Source organism: Dendrobates tinctorius, unplaced genomic scaffold (genome assembly GCF_039654945.1).
Source record: "Dendrobates tinctorius isolate UK_male_01 unplaced genomic scaffold, ASM3965494v1 ptg000070l, whole genome shotgun sequence".
In the NCBI taxonomy this organism is placed as follows: Eukaryota; Metazoa; Chordata; class Amphibia; order Anura; family Dendrobatidae; genus Dendrobates; species Dendrobates tinctorius.
This window is the reverse complement of record NW_027361738.1, coordinates 75,158,300-75,174,507: the sequence shown is the minus strand read 5'-3', so window position 1 is coordinate 75,174,507 and position 16,208 is coordinate 75,158,300. Positions and strand designations below refer to the sequence as shown.

General features: G+C 43.0%; 1 protein-coding gene across 1 annotated transcript in view; it reads left to right on the top strand.

Annotated features, from left to right (window-relative positions):
- Positions 1 to 16,208, top strand: part of ITGA8 (integrin subunit alpha 8) — a 213,250-nt gene that overhangs the window by 42,871 nt on the left and 154,171 nt on the right. Inside the window, exons 3-5 of the mRNA XM_073581939.1 lie at positions 1,794 to 1,894; positions 6,625 to 6,748; positions 12,449 to 12,510. Of these exons, the coding sequence (XP_073438040.1) occupies positions 1,794 to 1,894; positions 6,625 to 6,748; positions 12,449 to 12,510 (287 nt within the window). The remainder of the gene's footprint in view (positions 1 to 1,793; positions 1,895 to 6,624; positions 6,749 to 12,448; positions 12,511 to 16,208) is intronic.

The following is a 16,208-nucleotide window of genomic DNA, read 5'->3' as shown; positions in this document are numbered from 1 at the left end:
AAATTACACCGATAGGTGAAATCCACAATTTACTGGTTGAGGTCTACTTCATAGAATCCTAGAATGGTAGAGTTGGAAGGGACCTCCAGGTTCATCGTGTCCAACCCTCGGCTCAATGCAGGATTCACTAAACTATCTCAGACAGATGTCTGTCCAGCCTCTGTTTGAAGACTTATATTGAAAGAGAACTCACCACCTCTAGTGGCAGCCTGTTCCACTCATTGATCACCCTCACTGTCACAACGTTTTTCTAATATCTAATCTGTTTCTCCTCCCTTTCAGCTTCATTCCATTACATGATTTCCAGACCACCAATGGTCTGCTGATCCAAACTAACAAATATATGGCCTTATGTGATGCTGTTTTGGAGAACCATGGCCGGTATGGAAATTGTGGTCTGTACGTGGACCGTGAAATGTTGGCATCTCAAGCTCGTCTAAAGGGTTTGCCTATTGTGGGCAACTTTCTTAATAAAACTGCTCAAAGCATCCACCAACTTTCGGGATGAATATATTGCGCTCTCACACTAGGTTCATCAAAGGTATAAGTTGAGAGGCTTTCCCAAAATATACGTCTGACTGATGCCTCCAAGAGATTCCTCTGTTTAGGCATACAGTGCATCTTAAAAAAAAAAGGCGCCTCTGTATGGTATAGTGCAGAGGATTAAAAGATAAAAAGATATATAGCAACTTCACAAGACACTCTTTTAGCCTTAGTAGTGTGCGTGGTACATTATCTGGAACTTTCTAGGCACATATGGCTGAAGTTCAACACAAAACATACTGTGAACGCTTCTTAAAGGGAATCTGTCACCAGGTATTTGCCACTTAATCTGAGAGCGGCATAATGTAGAGGCTGAGACCCTGATTACAGTGATGTATCACTTTCTGGGCTCCTTAATGTAGTTTTTATAAAATCACTGTTTTATAAGTAGGAGATTATCACTAGGGGACTAGTAAACCTGCTGCCAGGTAGTCCAGACACACCCCCAAAACTGATTGGTAGTTTTCTACCTATGCAAAGTGTACACATAAAGCAGCCAATCAGTGGTGTGGGCGGGGTTATACTGAGCTCAGCATTCAGAGAACTGTTAGATCTGCAGCAGAGAAAACACGGTTTAACCAAAACTGCAGGAAGTAGTAAAGTAAGTGTTATATTTCTTGAATCAGGGTCTCTTCCCCTACATCATATTTAAAAATCTATTACAATTAGAGATAAGCAAATAAAATTGTAAGACCCTGGTCCGCTGGCCATGTCAATAATCAGTGGCCTTTGGATGGGAGCCCTGTGGTCCATCTAGTCGTCACCCCAACATTACATAGTTGTGGGATGTTGCGCAAAGGAAGAGCCGGTGATGCCGGAGGGTAGGAGGGGGGGATCATAGGGCTCAGACCCGGCAGCCACAAAATGCTGATTGTTTTAGTGTTTGATGACGTATACTTTATAGTATTGTGGACGTTTTATAGCAATGACATCTGATCCCATCACCGTCTTTGCCCCATTGGTATGAAAACCCCTAAATGATTAATAGCGATAAAGCAATGTATATGGATTACAAGACAGTTATATGCGCCAAGGTCGGTTTTGTAGGGTCTCCGTGGTATTTATATTTAGTAGGAAGCGTTCTAGGATTTCACTCCTTATTTTACATTCTTTATATGTTTTATGTTGTGTTATGGCATGAACGTAACTCAGTCCCCGGCTCACAAGTCATGTCCGACAGCCCCATTGAACATTAGCATGGAACGACTTACCCTGTGTGAATTGTGGTTAATGTTCTTTTTCCTGTGCAGGCAACAGACAGGCCAGAATCAATGGAACCAAGCAGACGCTGGAGTTCAAGTCACAGCAATGGTTTGGGGCAACCGTCCGGTCTCATAAGGAAAAAGTTGTGGTGAGTCTGAGATTTAATAGAAACCTATACATGTCTGATGTGGGCGTCAAGAGGCTTATATTTGCGGTTTTTTAATACGTTTCTGGACAAGCGGAAACAGATGTCATATTTTAAAAAAATATTCCTTTATCCAGATGTCTGCATAATAAACTGTAATATATTCTTCCCCAAGCCATGATCTTGGAAGCCTTGATATAGAAAAGACCAATTGTTCATGTATTTAGTAATTGGACTAGGAAGCTGATGAGACGGAGAAATAGTTATAGGGGGTGTATAGGCGGAGAATAAAATTATTCACTAAATCAGGAAAGGGCATTTCAAATTTATGGTGTCTACACATTGATGTCAAAGATCAAGGTAGTTTTTCTATGTAGCTATGATGTAAAGATTTAGAAGAGCATGAGTACACCCAATAGCTATCTGTATCATGCCTCATACAGAAGTCTGTTTTTCTCACGTACGAGAAAAGCCGACCAATTATTTTTCACCTGACTCTGATCAGAGTGTGCTCCGAGGGTCAGCTGTTTTTCTCGTACGTGGAGAAATAGAAAAAAAGTTTCTCCACCTTTTCCTTTCTTATAGTTTGCGAAAATCGTACCGCACTTGGATGTCATCAGAGTGCCGGACGATTTTTCCACGGACCCATTGATGTGCAGTGCCAATTTTATTCCAACCCTAGGATGAAAATCGGATGAGTCTCCATGATTTTCCGTTGACCTCAAAAATCACGGACCTGTGAATATCCCCATAGACTATCACAGGTACGGGTACTTTCCGTGAAAAGCACAGATAGCACTTATACTTGAAAATCGGACGTCTGAATTAGCCCTTGCTCTTTAATGCACTGGACGCTTTTGACATAAAAAAATTATTCCTCCATGTCAGTGGTTACTTTTAGTTGATGATATTGCACTGTTTGTCTGCAATTGTCATTACTTCATCCATTTTTAGATTCTCCTCCCGTCACCCCACATATGCAGTTTGCAGTCTGAACTAAGTTTCATATTTTTCTCTGTTGGGAATTTCCCTTTCAGTAATACAGGCTGGATGTGATACAGGTTGCTGCTGTGTTCACTGCTTCAAGACTATTTTTCTCTATATATCCTTTCCTCCTTGCCTATTGCCCGTTTTCTCTGCTCTTCAAAGTACTCTTTCGCCTCTCCATCGCAGATCTGTGTACAACTCACTCCCTGCTCCTCATTCAGACGTCAGATTTTCACATAAGAGTGCTATCTGTAATTTTCACGTAGAGCACTCGTACCAGTGATAGTCTATGGAGTCATTGACATGTCGCTGATTTTGAGGCATACCCAATTTTGACCTGCAGTTCGGATTATAATCAGGAGACATGAGTTTATGGCTCTGTGAAAAGATCAGACCGCACTCGGATGACTGTCAGAAAGGAGAAGATGGATCAACTTTTTTTTTCTCTCCTCGAACAAAAAACTGATGACACTTGGACAAAACTCTGATCATCTCACCAATATAATCGGTCCGTTTTGCACCTACGTCAGAAAATTGGAAGTCTCAATAAGGCTTTACTCTCAGACAAGGAGAGAGGTGAGAAGAGAGAGGGCAGCAGTGAGAGCATTCACAACCAGGAGCAGGAGCTCTGATGGATTTGTAACATTTTTGAAAAGCACTCAGCGAGAAAAAAGACTGAGCAGCGAAAAGAGTAGGAAAATTTTACTGAAATCTACATTTTTTTTGCCTTGCATCTAGGAGGAAAATGAACAACAAAACAAAACTTTTGTGCAAAACTCTTCATAACTTTTAAAACATAGCAATGTCAGTAGAATAGCGGGTGTATTCATTTGTGCCTGTAGTCTGGATTAATTATTTATATAACCTCAAACTACAATAAGGAGGGTTTTTTTGCAAACCCGACCCCGATGTAGGAGGTTTAATGAAGTAGTACACTGTGCCTTCTCATGAATATCTTATGAAGGTGAGAGTGGGATGAATATGAAAAATGTAAAAAGGTCACCTCATAGGGGTCCCCTATAGAATAAGACGTCGGTGTGTGATCGGTGATGTTTCCAGTCATATTTTAGGTTTCAATTTGTCCTAGACTCTCCGCAGATTTTCTATTTTTCCCTCTTTATCCGTCTGTAATCATGTATATTGAATTAAGGGTGTACGCCTTATGTCAATCTCTTCTCATTAAAGCATTTACGCACTATAAAAATTAGATGACGCCACTTTGGCGAGGGTGCGGCTGATTTTCCGCGTATACGACAGACATTTATTTTATCCAAAAGAATGCTAATTGATATAAATGTCAGATGACTTTCATAGCCGTAGACGCATCAAGGAGAAACTATCCCAGCAATGAAATGAAGAAGACAGAAATGGAAATGACCGAGTTTTTTTTTTTTACGACCTGAGATTGTGACTGTAAAAAACAGTGGAGCGTGGCCAAGAAAAAAGTACACGAGGATGAGGCCTGTCACAAGCGCTACCTGGGAGGAGAGGGAACCTGACAATCACTTTCCCATCTCTCCTGACCGGAAGGTCACACCAAGGACCAGGAAAAGGTGGCTTCTCCCTGTAGAGATGGAGAAAGAGCCTGTCTTGCTTCCGACTTCCACCCCAGTGTATCATTTCAGAAGTTTTCCCACCGTTAGTGTCCTCCTTAGGCCTCCTCCATGTGTTTGTGTTTCAGGTGTGTGTGGCATCCACACGTACCCTTATAATCTATGGCGCTGCTCACATGTCCTTTTTTACCGGCAGCATGGATGACAATCCCCGATACAAGTCTATGGGTCTGTGTAGAACACTTACAGCACACGGATGGCGTCCAATAATCGTCCGTGGAATAGATTTTTCTTAAGCCATAATGGAAAAAAGCAGACGGCACACAGATAGCACACAGATAGCTCACTGATCCAAAACACTGATGACACACCAGGACCATTTTTTTCCAGTGTTGGTATTATACGGACGTGTGAAGGGAGCCTTAATCTGTGCAAATCCATTGAAATATACACTGAAATCTTTTCAAATGGAAACTAATAGAGATCTAAAATAACGTGGTTTCATAAATATTCACAACCCTAGCCACCATTCGCAATAGGTGACGTCACAGCTCACCTCCTTCGCCTGTTAAATGACTGATAACATGTCTATATACAGTCGATAACACAGGATCCACCATTCACAATAGGTGACGTCACAGCTCACCTCTTCCTCCTATACAATGACTGATAACACCTCTATATACAGTAGATAACACAGGATCAACCATTCACAACAAGTGATGTCACAGCTCACCTCCTCCTCCTGTACAATGACTGATAACATCTCTATATACAGTAGATAACACAGGAGCCACCATTCACAATAAGTGATGTCACAGCTCACCTCCTCCTCCTGTACAATGACTGATAACACCTCTATATACAGTAGATAACACAGGATCCACCATTCACAATAGGTGACGTCACAGCTCACCTCTTCCTCCTATACAATGACTGATAACACTTATATATACAGTAGATAACACAGGATCAACCATTCACAACAAGTGATGTCACAGCTCACCTCCTCCTCCTGTACAATGACTGATAACATCTCTATATACAGTAGATAACACAGGAGCCACCATTCACAATAAGTGATGTCACAGCTCACCTCCTCCTCCTGTACAATGACTGATAACACCTCTATATACAGTAGATAACACAGGATCCAGCATCCACAACAGGTGATGTTACAGCTCACCTCCTCTTCCTGTATAATGACTGATAACACCTTTATGTGCAGTAGATAACACAGGAGCCAGCATCCACAACAGGTGATGTTACAGCTCACCTCCTCCTCCTGTATAATGACTGATAACACCTTTATGTACAGTAGATAACACAGGAGCCACCATTCACAATAGGTGATCAGCCTACTGGTGATAATGTTCATATGTCCACAGGAAGAAGAACTATATAGGTATAATGGCTAATGAGAAAATTGAAAGATTTCATTTTACTGCTATAGATCATGAGATAAAAAAAATTAAAAAATAACTATCGTTATGTTTTATGATTTAAACAATATGTCATTTTTTTATGGCACATTTCTTTTAAGGTAGGATGTGCGTGTAGTAGTACCAGACATTTACCTTGACTTGCCGCTAGCCAAAAGAAGCCTTGGGGCTCTGTATTAAAGAAGCACTCCACCTCTTCCTCCTCCTCCTCCTCTTCCTCCTCCCCCTCCTATCAAAATTTATATCCTCTTAATATATTGCAGTCATATTATACAGCACTGTGTACTGACAATTGCTCATTTTGCCTTTCTACCCAGTTAATTCTTTTCTCTGCTCTATGTAGAAACAGGAATTCTCTTATCCCTACATAAATTATTCCCCTTTTCAAGTCCTGACCCAACTGCTCCACTCCTTTCCTCCCTGCCAGGGTTTTTGCAGTGACTCATGACTCATACAGGGAAAATTGACCTCCTGTTTCTACATAGAGCTTGGAAGGATTCAGCTAGTCAGTTTTTAATCACGTGATGCCATAGACCTAATGGAAAAGAGAAGAGTTATCTGGGTAGAAAGGCAAAATGAGCAATTGTAAGTACACAGTGCTGTATAATATGATGACTGCAAGAGGATAAAAACTTTGAAGAGAGCTGGGCTGCTTTAAATAATATAAAAAGTACAGTGCTTTTGCAGTCAGAATTGATACATATGGTAATATTTCCGTTGTTTGTCGACCCTTGTTTTTCCATTTCTCTAGGCCTGTGCCCCTTTATATCACTGGAGGAGCGTAAAAGAGGCAAGTGAGAGAGACCCTGTGGGTACTTGCTACGTGGCGGTACAGAACTTTAGCACATATGCGGAGTACTCCCCCTGCCGCAACCGTAAGTTTATTCATTAGATATATTCATAGGCATGACTACGGTGGTCCATCCACTATGTAATGTAACACGGGCGGGGAGGCACTGAGCTGCAGATACGCTCTGAAAGAATTTGTACCAAACACCCAACGTGTCACCCCAACTTTATTCCCGGGGTGAGGTAGAGAAGACATTGGGCATGCAGAAGCTGATTGCTCTGAAATTATGTAGCAATTTTACACTAAGAATTAGGATATGCCACAAGTGTCCGAGAGATCTGGGTCCCACTTCTAGCACCTGCATGTATGTGAAGAATGGAGAGTCTCTGATCCTCAGTGTCGACTGGTGCCTGTCCGGAGAAACAGGAGGGCTGGCTCTGCATGCAGTCCGAAAGTTATGAAAAGCCAAGGACACTCGTGAGACCCCCATCTATCAGTGGTTTATGGCATATCTTATACATATGTCATAAATGTAAACCCACGTTTAAGTCCAAACTGACTGTACCCTTAGGAAACTTCTGCATCGGAAAAACTGAAGCTCCACCTTCTAAAAAGATATATCTAGAAGTGAATAATTGAATAATTCACTTCTGACGGCACATGAGTTCTTTTTCAGGAATGCACCTGAAGAAGCGCAGCGAAACCATTGCAAAAAAAGTTTAACTAATGCACAACAATGTAATAACTACATTACTGTGCACATACGGAAAAACGCCTAAAAATCTATACTATAGATCACCTACAAAATAAAAGCACATACACCTACAACTATACAGAGGGACTATAACTGATCCAATAAAAAATATACATACCAAAGTATATTGAAAATATAAATTACAAAACAATAAAAAATTAAAAGATACTGTAGAAAAGCAACCAAAACTAGCTGCCCTAGTAATAGTCATATTACATTTGTGGCCAAAAGTATTGACACCCCTGCAATTCTGTCAGATAATACTCAGTTTCTTCCTGAAAATGATTGCAAACACAAATTCTTTGTTATTATTATCTTCATTTAATTTGTCTTAAATGAAAAAACACAAAAAGAATTGTCCTAAAGCCAAATTGGATATAATTCCACACCAAACATAAAAAAGAGGGAGGACAAAAGTATTGGCACTGTTCGAAAAATCATGTGATGCTTCTCTAATTTGTGTAATTAACAGCACCTGTAACTTACCTGTGGCACCTAACAGGTGTTGGCAATAACTAAATCACACTTGCAGCTAGTTGACATGGATTAAAGTTGACTCAACCTCTGTCCTGTGTCCTTGTGTGTACCACATTGAGCATGGAGAAAAGAAAGAAGACCAAAGAACTGTCTGAGGACTTGAGAAACCAAATTGTGAGGAAGCATGAGCAATCTCAAGGCTACAAGTCCATCTCCAAAGACCTGAATGTTCCTGTGTCTACCGTGCGCAGTGTCATCAAGAAGTTTAAAGCCCATGGCACTGTGGCTAACCTCCCTAGATGTGGACGGAAAAAAAAAATTGACAAGAGATTTCAACGCAAGATTGTGCGGATGTTGGATAAAGAACCTCGACTAACACCCAAACAAGTTCAAGCTGCCCTGCAGTCCGAGGGTACAACAGTGTCAACCCGTACTATCCGTCGGCGTCTGAATGAAAAGGGACTGTATGGTAGGAGACCCAGGAAGACCCCACTTCTTACCCCAAGACATAAAAAAGCCAGGCTGGAGTTTGCCAAAACTTACCTGAAAAAGCCTAAAACGTTTTGGAAGAATGTTCTCTGGTCAGATGAGACTAAAGTAGAGCTTTTTGGGCAAAGGCATCAAAATAGAGTTTACAGGAGAAAAAAAAAAAGAGGCATTCAAAGAAAAGAACACGGTCCCTACAGTCAAACATGGCGGAGGTTCCCTGATGTTTTGGGGTTGCTTTGCTGCCTCTGGCACTGGACTGCTTGACCGTTTGCATTTCATTATGAAGTCTGAAGACTACCAACAAATTTTGCAGCATAAGGTAGGGCCCAGTGTGAGAAAGCTGGGTCTCCCTCAGAGGTCATGGGTCTTCCAGCAGGACAATGACCCAAAACACACTTCAAAAAGCACTAGAAAATGGTTTGAGAGAAAGCACTGGAGACTTCTAAGGTGGCCAGCAATGAGTCCAGACCTGAATCCCATAGAACACCTGTGGAGAGATCTAAAAATGGCAGTTTGGAGAAGGCACCCTTCAAATATCAGGGACCTGGAGCAGTTTGCCAAAGAAGAATGGTCTGAAATTCCAGCAGAGCATTGTAAGAAACTCATTGATGGTTACCGGAAGCGGTTGGTCGCAGTTATTTTGGCTAAAGGTTGTGCAACCAAGTATTAGGCTGAGGGTGCCAATACTTTTGTCTGGCCCATTTTTGGAGTTTGTGTGAAATGATCAATGTTTTGCTTTTTGCTTCATTCTCTTTTGTGTTTTTTCATTTAAGATAAATTAAATGAAGATAATACCAAAGAATTTGTGATTGCAATCATTTTCAGGAAGAAACTGAGTATTATCTGGCAGAATTGCAGGGGTGTCAATACTTTTGGCCACAACTGTATCTTGGCAATGTGAATATAGCTGCAAATTTATCAAAGGAGAAACATAGCAGTGTTATCATTAATTAGTATTCTGCGTGTATGGTCAGAGAAAGTTATAGGCAGAATATATTGGGGTCCTAAGTTATAATATGTTTAGTAACAGTTCCACTCACTTGGGAGCGATGAGAGGTATCACAGGAACCGTTCCTATTTAAAGTCCGGCTGTTTATTTCAGTCCTCATAAACCACATCACAGGAATCTTAAATACAGCCCTTGTCAGGCATAAAGTAAAACATAAAGTAACAAGTCCATACAATAGTCCTGGTTAGCAGGCCTGGTTAAGAGTCCAGCTTCTTAGTCCTTTCGCAAAGGCGCTCAGTCCAGGAGATCTGCACACCTCCTGTGGTGTAGTAACCTCTGTTAAAGCTAGGGGGCGCTACATATGCAACTCGGAATATGCATGTGGGCATTTCCTTGATGGTGAAACAGTGACCGGCATGGTTGTAAATGTCCAGTATGTGTCGCAGAGGATCTCTGTGATATAAGCCAAAATAGCGTTGTTATGCTGGGACTTGTAGTCCACGAGTTATTTACCTATAAGGGTGGCTTACAGGGCTAGTTAGAGAGCTGGGCGGGAACCGCTAGCCACACATACACCGCCCACATATGGGGGTGGTTTGGAATATATAATGTGACTGAGGTCTGATCACATGGGTGTGTGTTTTGATCCTGATTGGTCAGAGTGCAAGGTCCCGCAAGGCCTGTGTGTGTTGGAAGTGTCTGGGACTGAACTTCCTGGAGACCACATGGAAAGGCCCGGACCTGGTAGAGTCTGTGACGGCTCTGTGTAGGGAAGCTACTGCCTGGCTGTGGGTCTGGAACTGTGGACGGCCTAGTGAGCAAGGTGTTGTCCGGAACGGTGATCCCAGTGCGCTCGCTTCCCTGATAACCCATGAGTGATAACCTGTGAGCGATAACCGGGGGTGATGCTGACTGGGGTCAGTTAGAGACTGGTTATGCTGTAAAACTGAATGTTTATCGGACGTTGTACTAGAAGCTACATGCTGTTTAGTTCATGAAGAGCGGTTTATGCTGCAGTTTAATAAACTGAATGAATTGTTTAACCCTGAGTGAGCCAACATATGCCTTAAGGACCGGCCAAGCGAGTAAATCCCCGTCCACTCATATGGTGGATCTCTACACTCCTTACACACAAACACCTCTCAATCTGCAAAATGAACCAGATATGGTTGTCTCCCAATTCTTCAGCCGCTCACAATCAATCTGTCATGGCCGATTAACCCCTTTTAGTCCTATATATACTAAACACATTACTCCAAGTTTATCTCCCAACCACTAGGTGTCGGAGAGCCTCCTTACAGTATATAATACAATATTAGTTTGCGAATTAATGCATGAATATGCCATGAAAAAACACAACATTTATACGTAGGGCAATGAAAACAATGCCAAATGTCCCATGTAAAGCAGCATATATTTTAAAGTGCTAGTGCTTATATTTACCGTACCTTTAGCCATTACGATAAACAGAGGGACAGAGAACACCTCGACGCATGTTTCACCGCCACCCGCGGTTTCGTCAGGAGGTCAGGTGGCGGTGAAACCTGTTGGAAATCCACAGCAGGTACACCGGGTGTCTTAAAAACATTGTGTGCACATAACCGAAAAGAAATGGGATTTTCTTAAAAAGTGAAAGGAAGTGACCGCCAGTTTATGCTTTTTCCTAAAGGATTTATAAAAGGGTCTATAAAAAGTGTCACCATTGTGTAAAATCCAAGGGATTTTTTTCTCATTAAACTTGAACTTCCTGTAGAAAATAATTTTTGAAGGAGTCACTGTTGGAGGGGGAAATGATTTATTTGAAGTCTGAGCTTCCAGTGTTTTGCTTTCTATAAAAATAATAGGGCTTCACTGTAACTTTTGGTTGCACCGTGGGCAACATAAAGCCGAAGGTTAGCAATGAGCAATGTTTCTCCGTGGGTGAAATAGTTTTGGGTGACTTGCAACAGTTAAGATCTTGTTGGAATTTTTGGGGCTTGTCACAGCTTTTCTCCATAGGTACAAACTATGGTTGGGCTTCAGTAATGATAAGTGACATTCTATTGTGACCAAATATGCACAATACCGACTGCAGAATAAGTTGTCTTAAGGCCCCGTCACACTAAGCGATCTCGGTAGCGAGATCGCTGCTGAGTCACAACTTTTGTGACGTAACAGCGATCTCACCAGCGAGATCGCTGTGTGTGACAGCGATCAGCGAGCGGCCCCCCTGCCGGTATCGCTGATCGCTGCAAGAAACCTCTGGACATTTCTTTGGTCGCTGGTCTCCCGCTGGCCAGCACGCATCGCTGTGTGTGACAGCGGGAGACCAGCGATCAGGTGTAAAAAATAATAAAAAAAATAAAAAATATAGTTATTCTCACCTTCCGACGTCCCGTTCAGCCATCCTGCCTCTCTCCACGCTCCGGTCCCAGTGATCCTTTGCACGAATGACCGCGAGACTTTGTTATCCCGCGAGACCGTGACATCTCACTTTCATTCATGCAAAGGATCACTGGGACCGGAGCGTGGAGAGAGGCCGGAAGACTGCGCGGGACATCGGATGGTGAGAATAACTATATTTTTTATTTTGATTCTATTTTTTACAGCGATGGCCAGCGATGCCGGGGGCTCGGCATCGCTGTGCTGATCGCTGGTGAAGCTGTCTGTGTGACAGCTCATCAGCGATCACATAGCGACTTACCAGCGATCCTGACACCTTGATATCGGTGTCGGGATCGCTGGTAAGTCGCTTAGTGAGACGGGGCCTTAAGAATCCACCAGTGAGCTTGATCTGACGGAGAGTTTGTAAGTTTTACCTGTCTTTTTCTAAGCTCCTCTGTGCTGATTTATGACCATAGACCACACCAGTGCTGAGCTTTGATGTGGTCATAAATCAGCTAAGAAGAGCTCAGAAAAAGACAGATAAAAGACTTACAAACTCCCCATCGCCGATATTCTCTGTTAACTCATTCTGCACTAAGCAATGCGTAGGGAAACAAAAACTGTAAAAGCAAAATGATGCAAAACTTTATAGAGAAACCCAATCACAAAACTCATTTTTAGACCAAAATACGGTACATGCTTTTAAGCAACATAAATAAAATAATTGTCAAACATTCTTTTTCTTTTGCCAGAAAATGCTGACCCAGCGGGACAAGGGTACTGTCAAGCGGGATTCAGTTTGGATTTCTATAAGGTATAGTTTTTCAGTAATATTTTTGAAAATACAAGACGAGAAAAACATTACGAAATGTTGCTCGTATACGAATAGTCTCAAAAGTAGCACAGATTTCATGTTAAAGGGAATTCATAGTCTTGAAAACCCATTTTAAATGTCTTATTCTGAGCTCCCCTGGGGCTGATTTATAACTATAGACCACATCAAAGTTGAGGGGAACTTTGATGTGGTCATAAATCAGCAGCAAGGAGCTCAATAAAAGACAGATAAAAGAGTTACAAATTCCCCATCACTCTATTTTGGAGGCTAAAAGAATCAGGAGCTGAAATTCTACATAATTGGTTCTTCTGTCTTTAGAACTTTTTCTAATTTGTATGGAGAAGTTAAAGGGCTTTCCAGTTTTAAAAAAATGACAATGGGAAGCAATCAGGATAAAAAAAAAATATATATATACTGATCTAAATCCCGAGCACCAGTCATCTAACACTACAGTCAATCAGTAGCAGCATCACTCAGGTGTCTGGGGGTTATGATTTCATGGCTTCTGGTCCACCAAAGACCGCTGGATTGGCAGCGCTGGAGCAGGGAACAGATTCTTTGGGTGTGTTTATCTTTTTTCCTACTTTTATCCCAGCGCCTTTCCCTGGTCCACTTTAAAAAAAAAAAAAAAAAGCCGAAGAACCCCTTAAATAATGGAATCCACTTGTTAACATGCAAAGTCTTCAATAATGAGCAATATATCTTTGGAGCCATATGATGGATTTAAATAAAAAATATATATATATTGAGGGGCGCAACGGTTATAAAAAAAAAAAAAGAGGACACACTGGCATATTTTGATCTGGTGACATATCCTCTTTTTATGCATGTATTTTAAGCTACAAATAATTTTTGCGGTTGAGTTTTCAACCATTTGGCTTTTAAGGCTGTTTGTTTCTCTGCTTATTGCCGGTTACAAAAGGAGTTAGCTGAGAACCTTTCAGGGAGCTTGTTTACAAGGGGAAGTTTGTATCTGTTTTAGGAGCATATAATTGGTCTGTGTGATGTCTATGTGATCCGATATAGACCGTGAGCCAATGCTGATTTTCCACACGGACTGATGGACGAACGCACTGAGCCACACATTGTGCCAGTCACGTTTGCAATTTGAGGGCTTAACTGGCCCTTTTTTCAGTAGGGCTAACTGAACCTAATCTGAATTATGATAACAGACCACATCAAAGTGGAGCTTGCTACACAAAGCGGGCACACTGTGTGAGGTGGATCTTCTAAGCCCAAGGTCCAGGTGGACACACGTGCCACAGGTGCTGGTGCAGCATGTGGGTTTTGCACGCAGGAAATGGATAGCAGAGTTACTGGAGGCAAACAAAGTTTAAAAGGGGTCCTGGAAGCCGCAAGCAGACAGGAGACATCCTGGAAGCCGCAGATAGCAAGGTTACTGGAAATCGCAGACAAACGGGAAGTCCTGAAGACCACTGGCAGTTAGCAGGGTTACAGGAAGCTGCCGACAAACAGGTGAAGTCCTCCATTGACAGCAAGGTTACTGGAAACCACACCCAAGCAAATGAAGTTGTAACGAATGAAAGCAGAGGCAGAGATGGTGAAGTTCACATTCGTTTTTATTTTTTAAGTGGAACCTCGGGACCACGGTCCGGGGGGGCTCCAAAGGGTGCGTGACTAGTGAGCCCCGGGTACCCGTAGTGCAGCCTCTCAGGCAGGGCCAGAATGGAATACCCGGAGAACACAGGTGCTACCTCCAGTTAGACCCCGAACACATGGCAGCTGTCCCAGCGAAACCAAAAGGGAAAACTGTAGTTACAGCAGAGTCCGTAATGAGCTGGGTCCTGGATCCGGGTAGATGGTAAGGAGTCGGTTCCAGTGACCTTCACACAGTCCTCAGATACGGATAGCTGTTAGCGGAACGGGATGGCTTAGGCCCAGATGGTTGCAGATATAACCAGGAAGCACAGGATACTGATATGCTGTGGAGACAGAGAGCATTAGACAATGCACAGAGACTGCAGATGCAGCGCAGACAGGTTAGCATGAGAACCGGATGTAGCAATGATAGATATTCGTTTCTCCGGCGCTCTCCCTATGGAGGAGAGGCCAGAAACAGCAGCCTTTGCGCTGCCATTGGTTAATTGCACTTTTTGAATAATGCACGCCGCCCCTTTAAGAAGGCAAGAGAGCGGGCGGACTTGCCCTAATAGCCTTAGCTACTGATCTCCTCACAGGACCCCAGGAGGTGGAGGCAGGAGGGAGGCCTGAATGCTGAGCAGCAGCATGAGATCCAGAGGAGGTCGGCTGCTGCCTATGTGAGGCTCAAAGTGAGTGCCCAGAACGGAGAGCAGCGGCAGGCCTGGACGCAGCGCCAGGACGGGGACCAAGTGTAACAGTGGCAGACCTGGGCGCCGCGCCAGGACAGGGACCGGGTGTAACAGAAGTCCTGAGGAACACTGACAGATATCAAGGTTACTGGAAGCCGCAGACAAACACGTGAAGTCCTGGAAACCACTGACAGGTAGCAAGGTTACTGGAAGCCACAGACTAACAGGGAAAGTCCTGGAAACCACTGACAGGTAGCAAAGTTAGGCCTGTTTCACACTTGCTTTTTTTTGCAGCGCGTTTTTCCCGCAAAAAAACGCATTGAAAAACGCATACAAAAGCATACAACTGCTGCGTTTTTTTCAAGCATTTTTATGAGCATGCATGAAAAAAACGCAGCGTTTTTATGCGTTTGTATGCGTTTTAGTGCGTTTTTACCGCGTTTGCGGTTTTTTCCAACATTAGGTGGCCCCTCACACTAACCCAAACCATGACTTTACTAACCCTAACCCTGACCCTAACCCTAACCCTAACCCTTAACCAAACCATACTTAACCCTAACCCTGACCCTAACCCTAACCCTGACCCTAACCCTAACCCTTAACCAAACCATACTTAACCCTAACCCTGACCCTAACCCTGACCCTAACCCTAACCCTGACCCTAACCCTAACCCTAACCCTTAACCAAACCATACTTAACCCTGACCCTAACCCTAACCCTGACCCTAACCCTAACCCTAACCCTTAACCAAACCATACTTAACCCTAACCCTGACCCTAACCCTAACCCTGACCCTAACCCTTAACCAAACCATACTTAACCCTAACCCTGACCCTAACCCTGACCCTAACCCTAACCCTAACCCTTAACCAAACCATACTTAACCCTGACCCTAACCCTAACCCTAACCCTGACCCTAACCCTAACCCTTAACCAAACCATACTTAACCCTAATCCTGACCCTAACCCTAACCCTGACCCTAACCCTAACCCTTAACCAAACCATACTTAACCCTGACCCTAACCCTGACCCTAACCCTAACCCTAACCCTGACCCTAACCCTTAACCAAACCATACTTAACCCTAACCCTGACTCTAACCCTAACCCTAACCCTAACCCTGACCCTAACCCTAACCCTGACCCTAACCCTAACCCTAAACCCCCTTAACTAACCCTAACTCTAACCCAAACCCCTAAATTCCATGGTTAACAAAAAAAAACGCATGTGCAAAAAAACGCATACATAAGCATGCCAATGCGCACATATGCGCACCCATAGACTTATATTGGGTGTCTTGCTGTAAAAAAACGCATTGCGCACGCATGCATTTTTTTGAGGCAAATCGGACGCACAAAAAATGCAACAAGTTGCATTTTGTGCGC